Below are 12,492 nucleotides of genomic sequence, written 5' to 3' on the forward strand. Positions count from 1 at the left end.
TAGTTGCATAATTATTCGACTACTCATTGATCTTCACTTATATCTTTCGGAGTAGTTTGTCATTTGCTCTAGTGCTTCACTTATATCTTTTAGAGCATGGTGGTAGTTTTATTTTGAAGAAATATATGAACTCTCATGCTTCACTTAGATTATTTTGAGAGTCTTAAATAGCATGGTAATTTTCTTAAAATCCTAATATGCTAGGTATTCAAGAATAATAAAATTCTCTTATGAGTGTGTTGAATACTATGAGAGGTTTGATACTTGATAATTGTTTTGAGATATGGAGATGGTGATATTAGAGTCATGCTAGTTGAGAGGTTATGAATTTGAGAAATACTTGTGTTGAAGTTTGTGATTCCCGTAGCATGCACGTATGGTGAACTGTTATGTGATGAAGTCGGAGCATGATTTAATTATTGATTGCCTTCCTTATGAGTGGCGGTCGGGGACGAGCGATGGTCTTTTCCTACCAATCTATCCCCCTAGGAGCATGCGCGTAGTACTTTGTTTCGATAACTAATAGATTTTTGCAATAAGTATGTGAGTTCTTTATGACTAATGTTGAGTCCATGGATTATACGCACTCTCACCCTTCCACCTTTGCTAGCCTCTCTAGTACCGCGCAACTTTCGCCGGTACCATAAACCCACCGTATACCTTCCTCAAAACAGCCACCATACCTACCTATTATGGCATTTCCATAGCCATTCCGAGATATATTGCCATACAACTTTCCACCGTTCCGTTTATTATGACACGCTTCATCATTGTCATATTGCTTAGCATGATCATGTAGTTGACATCGTATCTGTGGCAAAGCCACCATTCATAATTCTTTCATACATGTCACTCTTGATTCATTGCATATCCCGGTACACCGCCGGAGGCATTCATATAGAGTCATCTTTGTTCTAGTATCGAGTTGTATCATCGAGTTGTAAATAAATAGAAGTGTGATGATCATCATTCAATAGAGCATTGTCCCAAAAAAAGGGGAAGAAAGGCCAAATAAAAAAATAAAGGCCAAATAAAAAAGGGGGCCAAATAAAAAAAAGAAAGGCCAAATAAAAAAATATAAAAAAATAAAATAAAAGGGAAAATGCTACTATCCTTTTACCACACTTGTGCTTCAAAGTAGCACCATGATCTTCATGATAGAGAGTCTCCTATGTTGTCACTTTCATATACTAGTGGGAATTTTTCATTATAGAACTTGGCTTGTATATTCCAATGATGGGCTTCCTCAAAATTGCCCTAGATCTTCGTGAGCAAGCAAGTTGGATGCACACCCACTAGTTTCTTTTGTTGAGCTTTCATACATTTATAGCTCTAGTGCATCCGTTGCATGGCAATCCCTACTCACTCACATTGATATCTATTGATGGGCATCTCCATAGCCCGTTGATACGCCTAGTCGATGTGAGACTATCTTCTCCTTTTTGTCTTCTCCACAACCACCATTCTATTCCACCTATAGGGCTATATCCATGGCTCACACTCATGTATTGCGTGAAGATTGAAAAAGTTTGAGAACATCAAAAGTATGAAACAATTGCTTGGATTGTCATCGGGTTTGTGCATGATTTAAATATGTTGTGTGGTGAAGATGGAGCATAGCCAGACTATATGATTTTGTAGGGATAGCTTTCTTTGGCCATGTTATTTTGAGAAGACATGATTGCTTTGTTAGTATGCTTGAAGTATTATCATTTTTATGTCAATATGAACTTTTGTCTTGAATCTTTCAGATCTGAATATTCATACCACAACTAAGAAGAATCACATTGAAATTATGCCAACTAGCATTCCACATCAAAAATTCTTTCTTTTATCATTTACCTACTCGAGGACGAGCAGGAATTAAGCTTGGGGATGCTTGATACGTCTCCAACGTATTTATAATTTTTGATTGCTCCATGCTATATTATCTACTGTTTTGGGCAATATTGGGCTTTATTTTCCACTTTTATATTACTTTTGGGACTAACCTATTAACCGGAGGCCTAGCCTAGATTTGCTGTTTTATGCCTATTTCAGTGTTTTGGAGAAAAGGAATATCAGACGGAGTCAAAACGGAACGAAATCAACTGGAGAAGTTATTTTTGGAAGGAAACACACCTGATAGACTTGGACCCCACGTCAGGGGAGACACGAGGTGCTCACGAGGGTGGGGGCGCCCCCCCTAGGGCGCGCCCCCCTGTCTCGTGGGGCCCCTGTGGCTCCTCCGACTTCCTCCCTACACCCATATATATCCACGTAACCTAAAACTTCCAGAACACAAGATAGATCGGGAGTTCCACCGCCAGAAGCCTCCGTAGCCACCGAAAACCAATCTAGACCCGTTCCGGCACCCTGCCGGAGGGGGCAATCCTTCTCCGGTGGCCATCTTCATCATCCCGGTGCTCTCCATGATGAGGAGGGAGTAGTTCTCCCTCGGGGCTGAGGGTATGTACTAGTAGCTATGTGTTTGATCTCTCTCTCTCTCTCGTGTTCTTGAGATGATATGATCTTGATGTATCGCGAGCTTTGCTATTATAGTTGGATCTTATGTTTCTCCTCCCCCTCTTCTCTCTTGTAATGAATTGAGTTTCCCCTTTGAAGTAATCTTATCGGATTGAGTCTTTAAAGACTTGAGAACACTTGATGTATGTCTTGCCGTGGATATCTATGGTGACAATGGGATACCGCGCGCCACTTGATGTATGTTAAGGTGACCAACTTGCGGGTTCATGAACCTATGCATAGGGGTTGGCACACGTTTTCGTCGTGATTCTCCGGTAGATCTTTGGGGCACTCTTTGAGGTCCTTTGTGTTGGTTGAATAGATGAATCTGAGATTGTGTGATGTATATCGTATAATCATGCCCACGGATACTTGAGGTGACAATGGAGTATCTAGGTGACATTAGGGTTTTGGTTGATTTGTATCTTAAGGTGTTATTCTAGTAGGAACTCTAGGGCTGTTTGTGACACTTATAGTAATAGCCCAATGGATTGATTGGAAAGAATAACTTTGAGGTGGTTTCGTTCCCTACCATTATCTCTTCGTTCGTTCTCCGCTATTAGTGACTTTGGAGTGACTCTTTGTTGCATGTTGAGGGATAGTTATGTGATCCAATTATGTTAGTATTGTTGAGGGAACTTACACTAGCGAAAGTATGAACCCTAGGCCTTATTTCCACACATTGCAATACCGTTTATGCTCACTTTTATCACTTGCTACCTTGCTGTTTTTATTATTTCAGATTACAAAAGCTATTATCTACTATCCATATTGCACTTGTTTCACCATCTCTTCGCCGAACTAGTGCACCTATACAATTTACCATTGTATTGGGTGTGTTGGGGACACAAGAGACTCTTTGTTATTTGGTTGCAGGGTTGCTTGAGAGAGACCATCTTCATCCTATGCCTCCTACAGATTGATAAACCTTAGTCATCCACTTGAGGGAAATTTGCTACTGTCCTACAAACCTCTGCACTTGGAGGCCCAACAACGTCTACAAGAAGAAGGTTGTGTAGTAGACATCATTCTGGAGGTCATGTTACTTGACCATGATGAACCTACGAACTAGGAGGAAGCGATGATGAGCCCGGATTCCGCAAAATGGCTTGAGGCCATGAAATCTGAGATGGGATCCATGTATGAGAACAAAGTGTGGACTTTGGTTGACTTGCCCAATGATCGGCAAGCCATAGAGAATAAATGGATCTTCAAGAAGAAGACTGACGCTGACGGTAATGTTACTTTCTACAAAGCTCGACCTGATGCGAAAGGTTTTCGACAAGTTCAAGGAGTTGACTACGATGAGACCTTCTCACCCGTAGCGATGCTTAAGTCTGTCCGAATCATCTTAGCATTTGCCGCATTTTATGATTATGAAATTTGGCAAATGGATGTCAAAACTGCATTCCTTAATGGATATCTTAAAGAAGAGTTGTATATGATGCAAACAGAAGGTTTTGTCGATCCAAAAGGTGCTAACAAAGTGTGCAAGCTCCAGCGATCCATTTATGGACTGGTGCAAGCCTCTCAGAGTTGGAATATACGGTTTGATAGTGTGATCAAAGCATATGGTTTTATACAGACTTTTGGAGAAGCCTGTATTTACAAGAAAGTGAGTGGGAGCTCTATAGCATTTCTGATATTATATGTGGATGACATATTGCTGATCGGAAATAATATTGGATTTCTGAATAAAAGGATACTTGAATAAGAATTTTTCAATGAAAGACCTCGGTGAAGCTGCTTATATATTGGGCATCAAGATCTATAGAGATAGATCAAGACGCTTAATTGGACTTTCACAAAGCACATACCTTGATAAAGTTTTGAAGAAGTTCAAAACGGATCAAGCAAGAAAGGGTTCTTGCCTATGTTACAAGGTGTGAAGTTGAACCAGACTCAATGCCCGACCACTTCAGAAGATAGAGATAAAATGAAAGTCATTCCCTATGCTTCAGCCATAGGTTCTATCATGTATGTAATGTTGTGTACCAGACCTGATGTGTTCCTTGCTATTAGTTTAGCAGGGAGGCACCAAAGTAATCCTGGAGTGGATCATTGTACAACGGTCAAGAACATCCTGAAATACCTGAAAAGGACTAAGGATATGTTTCTCGTTTATGGAGGTGGCAAAGAGCTCGTCGTAAACGGTTACGTCGATGCAAGCTTTGACACTGATCCAGATGACTCTAAGTCACAAACCGGATACGTATTTTTTATTGAATGGTGGAGCTGTCAGTTGGTGCAGTTTCAAGCAGAGCGTCATGGCGGGATCTACGTGTGAAGCGGAGTACATAGCTGCTTCGGAAGCGTCAAATGAAGGAGTCTGGATGAAGGAGTTCATATCCGATCTAGGTGTCATACCTAGTGCATCGGGTCCAATGAAAATCCTTTGTGACAATACTGGTGCAATTGCCTTGGCAAAGGAATCCATATTTCACAAGAGAACCAAGCACATCAAAAGACGCTTCAATTCCATCCGCGATCAAGTCAAGGAGGGAGACATAGAAATTTGCAAGATACATACGGATCTGAATGTTGCAGGCCCGTTGACTAAGCCTCTCTCACGAGCAAAACATGATCAACACCAAGACTCCATGGGTGTTAGAATCATTACAATGTAATCTAGATTATTGACTCTAGTGCAAGTGGGAGACTGGAGGAAATATGCCCTAGAGGCGATAATAAAGTTGTTATTTTATATTTCCTTATATCATGATAAATGTTTATTGTTCATGCTAGAATTGTATTAACTGGAAACTTAGTACATGTGTGAATACATAGAAAAACAGAGTGTCACTAGTATGCCTCTACTTGACTAGCTCGTTAATCAAAGATGGTTAAGTTTCCTAGCCATGGACAAAGAGTTGTCATTTGATAAACGGGATCACATCATTAGAGAATGATGTGATTGACTTGACCCATCCGTTAGCTTAGCACTTTGATCATTTAGTTTATTGCTATTGCTTTCTCCATAACTTATACATGTTCTTATGACTATGAGATTATGCAACTCCTGAATATTGGAGGAACACTTAGTGTGCTATCAAACGTCACAACGTAACTGGGTGACTATAAAGATGCTCTACAGGTGTCTCTGATGGTGTTTGTTGAGTTGGCATAGATCGAGATTAGGATTTGTCACTCCGTGTATCGGAGAGGTATCTCTGGGCCCTCTTGGTAATGCACATCACTATAAGCCTTGCAAGCAATGCGACTAATGAGTTAGTTACGGGATGTTACATTACGGAACGAGTAAAGAGACTTGCCGGTAATGAGATTGAACTAGGTATGGAGATACCGATGATCGAATCTCGGGCAAGTAACATACTGATGACAAAGGGAACAACGTATGTTGTTATGCGGTTTGACCGATAAAGAGCTTCGTAGAATATGTAGGAACCAATACGAGCATCCAGGTTCCGCTATTGGTTATTGACCGGAGATGAGTCCCGGTCATGTCTACATAGTTCTCGAACCCGTAGGGTCTGCACGCTTAACGTTCAGTGACGATCAGTATTATGAGTTTATGTGTTTTGATGTACCGAAGGTAGTTCGGAGTCCCAAATATGATCACGGACATGACGAGGAGTCTCGAAATGGTCGATACATAAAGATCGATATATTAGAAGGCTATGTTTGGACATCGGAATGGTTCCGGGTGAGTTTGGGCATTTACCGGAGTACCGGGGGTTACCGGAACCCCCCGGGGAGTATATGGGCCTTATTGGGCCTTAGTGGGAGAGAGGAGGAGGCGGCCAAGGTGGAGGGCGCGCCCCAAGCCCAATCTGATTTGGGTGGGGGGCCGCCCCCCTTCCTTCCCTCTCTCTTCCCCTTCCTTTCTCTCCTACTCCAACAAGGGAAGGGGCGATCCTACTCCCACCGGGAGTAGGACTCCCCCCTTGAGGCGCGCCATAGAGGGCCGCCCCCTGCACATATTTCCACCTCGGTCATATCGTTGTAGAGCTTAGGCGAAGCCCTGCGTCGGTAACGTCATCATCACCATCATCACGCTGTCGTGCTGACGAAACTCTTCCTCGACCTCAGATGGATCTAGAGTTCGTGGGACGTCACCGAGATGAACGTGTGCAGATCGCAGAGGTGCCATACCTTCGGTGCTAGGATCGGTCGGATCGTGAAGACGTATGACTACATTAACCGCGTTGTCATAACGCTTCCGCTTACGGTCTACGAGGGTATGTGGACAACACTCTCCCCTCTCGTTGCTATGCATCACATAGATAGATCTTGCGTGTCCGTAGGATTTTTTTTAAAATTAATGCGTTCCCCAACAGAGGGTAGATGCGGCGGAGGCGGCACGACTGCGGCAGAGGCCACACGACTGCGGCGAAGGCGGCATGACGGCGGCAGAGGCGACACGACGGCGGCGGAGGGGCGGCGCGGAAGCGACTGGATCTGATTCAGGTTACAGTGAGTGTCAGTTTCGTGGCCCCACTGGTTACCACGTAACGGTCAAAATGTGGACTCCTCCCTACGCGGCCCCACTCGTCAGAGTTAAGAGTCAAGCCATTGACCCGACGGCAACGTCCGCTGTGACCAGTTCTGAGGGTTTCGGGCAAGGGAGTGGGGAAAAGTGAGCAAAAGTTAAGAGCATGGGGATGAATGAGTAGACCTAAGGAACCAGGGACACAGAAATAAAAATTCCTAGAGATTAACCATGAATTATTGTTTATATGAGCCCAAGGCCCATATATAATTCAACACAGACAAGCATGATGTGACACGCCAGTTGTGTCGTCGTGCACCACACCGGTACATCAACTTTTGATGTCATTAAAACCATATCAAGAGTTCGCCGCGAAGTTGGGAAGACCCCCTTATGGATGGGTGGGTCTTGTACACCCTTGTGGTGACCATGACATGGACATGTTTTTATGAAATAACCATGACCTCCATTGGCCATGGTAAAATTGCCCTTTTTATGAAAAGGGCAAAAGATTAGCCGCATCATTAAGTAAGAGAGTGTTTAAAAATGTCTTATAGCCTGAAGACCAAAATTTAAAAGCTTACTTCTCGACATAATATTCACAAATATGTCCCTCCCCATCGACATCTAGTTGCGCACCTCAGTGCAGATTTTAGAGATGATGATGGAAAGAGGAGGTAGATATGTTGTTGAAGACCCTCGCACTACCCTCATTCCAAATTTCTCAAGAGATAAGCACGATGATGGAAGCTGCCGCCTTACGTTTTCTGTGCCTATGGTGCGCCACATCAGTCGACCATTTTTCACGTCGTTGAACCAAAAAGTTCGGTGCAAAGTCGGGGAGACCCCCTCCTATCCATTTTGTTTGGGTAATTTGTGGACACCCTTGTGATGACCATGACGTGGTCCTATTTAATGAAAGCACCGTGTTCAATTGGCGATCATGAAACTGCTCCTATCCAGCTCTTGATGTGGCTGGGGGCATAAGCCAAAAGATATAACTCCGCAATTTTCAAAAGCAAATATCTTACTGTTTAGAACGCTATTTGAGAAGGAGGCTTGGATTGCCAACATTATTATAATTTTGTGCCTCACGACGCACACACATCGGTGATTTTTCTTTGAGTTATGGTTCAATTTGCGTGAAGTCCACATTATCGCTCAGGATACTAATTTTTGGAACCTCACCACCTTGAGTGAACTTGGCATCTTTTGCGTACCACAAGCATCTTGAGACCTCGAACTCCTTACTGTGCCATTTGTGCAAAACAGAATTGAAAATACAGGCACATATTCTTCATGATGCATTATTTGCAATGAGTTCATGGTGTGGCTTGGGCTTCTTGAGCTGCACACTAATAATTGGTGGCACTCCCTCGTCAACATCAACGAAAATCCGAGGAAGGGGGTCGTTCCCTCATCATGTTGGTTTCGTCGGAAATTCGGAACAAGAGAAATACGAGGGTGGCTAGGAATGTCTCCTCCATGCCAAATGCCATAACAAGTAAGATTTTAAGAATAAAGCCGCACTTTGGACGACGATGGACGCCAAACACTTGAGGTCACTCATGCCGCGAGAGTAGCCTAGAGGCTTCTCGCCGCTTTGTCGGTTTGTTAAACCGATAAGATGAGGCAGAACTTTTACCTCCGTTCCGAAAAGAAAAATAATCATCTGAAAATGGATTCTACACTTTGCAACGGTTACAAGACGTGTCCGTGACCCCCATCGACACCCAAACCGGGACAGTGACAAATGCATGGGGACTGGGGAGGCTTCGCATCGCCACCTCTCACAGATAATCGGTCCTAGCTAGCGACTTTGGCCGTGCCCACCAGATACAGTACGCAGGGTAGCATATAGGAGTATAATATAAAACTGACGCCCAACATAAAGCTCGTCGTCCTTCCCGTCGTACTAGATCCCGGTCTCTCTCTCTCTCTCTCTCTCTCTCTCACAGTATTGGTGCCTAGGAGACCGCGCGGCAGGAGAGGAGCCCCCTCCCCTCCCCTCCCTCCCTCCCTCCCTCCACTTCTACCGACGCCGTCGAGGTCGAGGTACGCCACGCACGCTCCTTGTTTCTCCGCACCTCGTTGCTTATTCCTGCACTTGCACCTAATTGACATTACCAGCTGGGATTTAATTTAATCGGTCGATTCACAATGGAGGAGGGGCTGACAGAGTGGGACGGAAACAGCGGCGGAAGCAGGAGTTGCTGCTCCAAATTCCTTCCTCTTCATCATGCAAGAATTCGCCCCCTTCCACATCTTTTGAGGATCTTTTTGTTTTCCTTCTTGTGGGGTCGTCCGTTTAACCCACCCAGTCTCTTGGCATTTATCGGGGAAGGAGAGGAGAGGAGAGGGGAACTGAGAAGAGCCTGATTTGATTCCTGGTAAGTGGAGCCACTGTTGGGGGGGAAGGGAATCTATGTTGGTTGGTTCGCCTCTAATGCCGTTTCGTTTGCTTCTCTCTCGCCGTGATCTGGAACAAGCTGAATCCGATCGGCCGATCCTGATCCTGTTCGATCAGACTCGCTCGATTGGGTTGGGTTGAGTTCATTCATTCCGCTCCGCTCCTTTTCCTTCCGTTGATGTTCTTTCTTCTCTACTACGATTGATTCCTTTTGCTGTGCCAGAAAAGTCGTAGCGATTTCCAACTTCTGTCAGTCAACCTTTTGTTTTATTTTCAGTTATTTAAATCCAAGATGTTTTGTCCAGGTTCAAAACAAGTCTGAAGGAATGAATTGTCAAATGCAGAGTTAGTAGACGCGTTTAATCTGAATATCTGATCGTCGTAGTGATCTTTTAATTACAACAGTTTGATCCATTCCCTGTTTCTAGTAGTTAATTCGTGCACTTACCTTTCCGTGGCCCCTCTCATTGACATTGACGAACTCTTCTCCTTTTAACTACTAGTACTTGCTTAGCATTTGAAACATATTACACTGCACCTCCCACTGAGAATGTTACTGTCAGTTCGTCGCAAACTACTTTAGAGTTTAGAGTAAAGATTTGTGCTTTCCACCCACGTTCCACGTTTGATAAGCAGGTGAGACTGTCATTTTCGTGATGTCATAGTCATACAGACAGTGGCCGAGCTAGAACCAAAACCCTGTGGCTGTGGGGTCAACTAATCTAAACTTTCTGGCACTTAAAGTATGTACCAAAATAATTAAGAAAAACAGTATTCAATCGGGAAACAGTACTGAATCCAAGATGTTTTATTGAGAAACTTTGAAATTAACGATCCGACGTTGTTGTCAAACAGCGCATAGATGATAGTAAAACTTCAAAATAGAGGGTTGAATGAATGGTCATTTATTAGGGAATTCATGGGTGATAAATACGTCATTTCTGAAATTTCAAACTTGTACTACCATATTTGTTTGCATATCTATTTTGTCATTATATACTTTTGTACTCCATTCTTTATAATTTTCTGAAATAAATAACAGAAGCCCAAGTTTATTAGTTAATTTTTGTAGTCTATATTGGCACACTATAATGTCCCCTATCTCATTTCCCAAGTTTCCGACCTTCTCCTTGCCCTCTGAATTCTTATGGTTGCAAAGGGTGACGGTTTCTCGCCGAAAAAAGGGTAACGCTTGTGATTATCTCTCTCATAAATTATGCGCGTTTTCCTTGGGCCAATTCGTGGTAGCTTCTTGTGTTGTGCTGCCACCTTCCTTGATGATATCTGAAGATAGACAAGGTAGCCGAATTTGGCTTCCCTTTTCGTCCTTTCTCTTGTCTTGTTTAATATGCCCAGCAACGTTGAGAAAGGTCTCATCCTTAGCCAATCTTATGGTGTTCTGCACTGACCACTTTGCCCCTTGCTGCATTACATGGCCTCTTTCCTGTGATGCACATGCTGACATCTGTTGCTTCTAGACATGCTCCAAGAATCAGTTTCTTTTTGCCTTTCCATGAATACATCCACATCATTGCCTCTGATATTTTGTCATATGCAAGCAGGGGCAAAGGGAACTACACAGAAGCAGCAATGGATGAAGGGATGGAGCTCAAGGGGTGCGTTTGCCGGATCAAGAGCTGCGCCGGCCAACTTCTGTCGATGGAGGAGGATCTGGTGACTGATCTGGACGATGACTCATGGGACTTGGTCTGGAGGGACCTCCGCCTGAAGGCTACCTTCTTGTACATTGATCTGAGCCGTGTGATCTCCCGAAGTGAGAACGATGAGCGCAGGAAGGCGCTCACCCTTCTCGCCAACAAATTCTTCTACTGCACGGATGAGGTGATTGATTGCTGTCTTCTCCCTTAAATTTCGGTAGATTTCCTTGCAAGCAAACCAAGATGATTTACTTGTACGAAAACACAGAGCACGGCAATTATTTTACAAATTTCTTATCGAGGCACCTGCCAGGTGTGCACTTAAATTTTGAGGTACCAATTAGAACTTCAAGATGTCTCTGAGTTGCAGATCAATGCTTGTGCCCCTTAACCAAGTTTGTATGGTTCTTGACTCAGATCATGCAATAAATAGTTGTCAATTGCATTTTGCTCAGATTACTCAACTAGCAATGCGGCGAACTGGTCATGGTCAAACATAAAAAATCTCAAATTTCCGTAGTCTAGTCCTTGCGCAGAATTAAACTGTAGAATGACACAGAAGTGGTCTGTTCAGTTTGTTAGCTTACTTTGTGGACGTGTTTGATGCTTTTGACATAAAACTGCTCCTGCACAAATGGCAGCTATGCGATGCGGTGACGAGCCGAAGCGTCCCCGTCGTGAAGATGTGCTACAACGACACCGCTCAGGCTCTCCGTGAGTTGCTCGCGGCCCTTGCGCCGCCGCAGTAGCATGTTGGGCTCATGCCATGTGGTCCTGTACTACGATGCGATGCTGTGAGGCTGGATCAAGCAGACACAGCATTTGCATCTTCTGGATAGCAAGGAAAGGATGGAGTCATGCCAGAAACTCTTGCAGAGGGATGAGTCTTTATGTAAGGAACGTATGTGCCTGAAACTCACATGGGCATTTTCCAGATGAGCACCGGCTAGAGCACCTGTGTACATACATGGTCCAAATATCTCCGCAGTTGAAGCAGAGCAAGAGAAATAATACCTAGCGTGTGGTTATCTCCAGCAAAGTTTTCTCCTGTTTTGTTTCTGATTTTAATTATATGTCTGTGTTTACCTGATGGTAATCGTTGCCAAATTTCATGGAATTTAGCCAGCGCCAGGGATAATAATCATTTGATCATAGCAGGTTGCTCCAGTTAATGGTACTGCGGTAATGGTTCGGCCAATTTGACCTCTTAAAACAGAGTGAATTGCAAAAAACCACCACATTAAAGCGTAGGTTTGCAGAAAAGACTTTTCTACGAATTTGTGCCCAAAAACACTGATTCTTAGCCTAATCTTTTGCAGAAAACATTAGTTGATGGCTTTAACCCATTTGATGACGATTATGACAGATGGAGCCCACCATTTGCTGATGTGGCTAACGGTCTTTTTGCCAAAACGTCCTCCGCTCCCTAAAAAATTATTCCTTAAAAAACTACCCTCTCCCTGCTCCTC

General features: G+C 43.7%; 1 protein-coding gene across 3 annotated transcripts; it reads left to right on the forward strand.

Moving 5' to 3' along the window:
* Nucleotides 1–8,847: 8,847 nt before the first annotated feature.
* Nucleotides 8,848–12,135, forward strand: LOC123127700 (photosynthetic NDH subunit of lumenal location 3, chloroplastic). 3 transcript variants are annotated; one of them, XM_044547489.1, is made up of 4 exons: nucleotides 8,897–9,010; nucleotides 9,135–9,345; nucleotides 10,928–11,207; nucleotides 11,665–12,135. In XM_044547489.1, the coding sequence occupies exons 3-4, from the start codon at nucleotides 10,956–10,958 to the stop codon at nucleotides 11,770–11,772; spliced, it is 360 nt and encodes a 119-aa protein (XP_044403424.1). In that variant the 5' UTR covers nucleotides 8,897–9,010; nucleotides 9,135–9,345; nucleotides 10,928–10,955; the 3' UTR covers nucleotides 11,773–12,135. The 3 variants fall into 3 exon arrangements, with proteins under 3 accessions (XP_044403423.1, XP_044403424.1, XP_044403425.1); XM_044547488.1 differs by lacking the exon at nucleotides 9,135–9,345 and having other exon boundaries at nucleotides 8,848–9,010; XM_044547490.1 differs by lacking the exon at nucleotides 9,135–9,345 and having other exon boundaries at nucleotides 8,992–9,010; nucleotides 10,925–11,207.
* The last annotated feature ends 357 nt before the right edge of the window (nucleotides 12,136–12,492 follow it).

Source organism: Triticum aestivum, chromosome 6A, assembly GCF_018294505.1.
Source record: "Triticum aestivum cultivar Chinese Spring chromosome 6A, IWGSC CS RefSeq v2.1, whole genome shotgun sequence".
NCBI lineage: Eukaryota > Viridiplantae > Streptophyta > Magnoliopsida > Poales > Poaceae > Triticum > Triticum aestivum.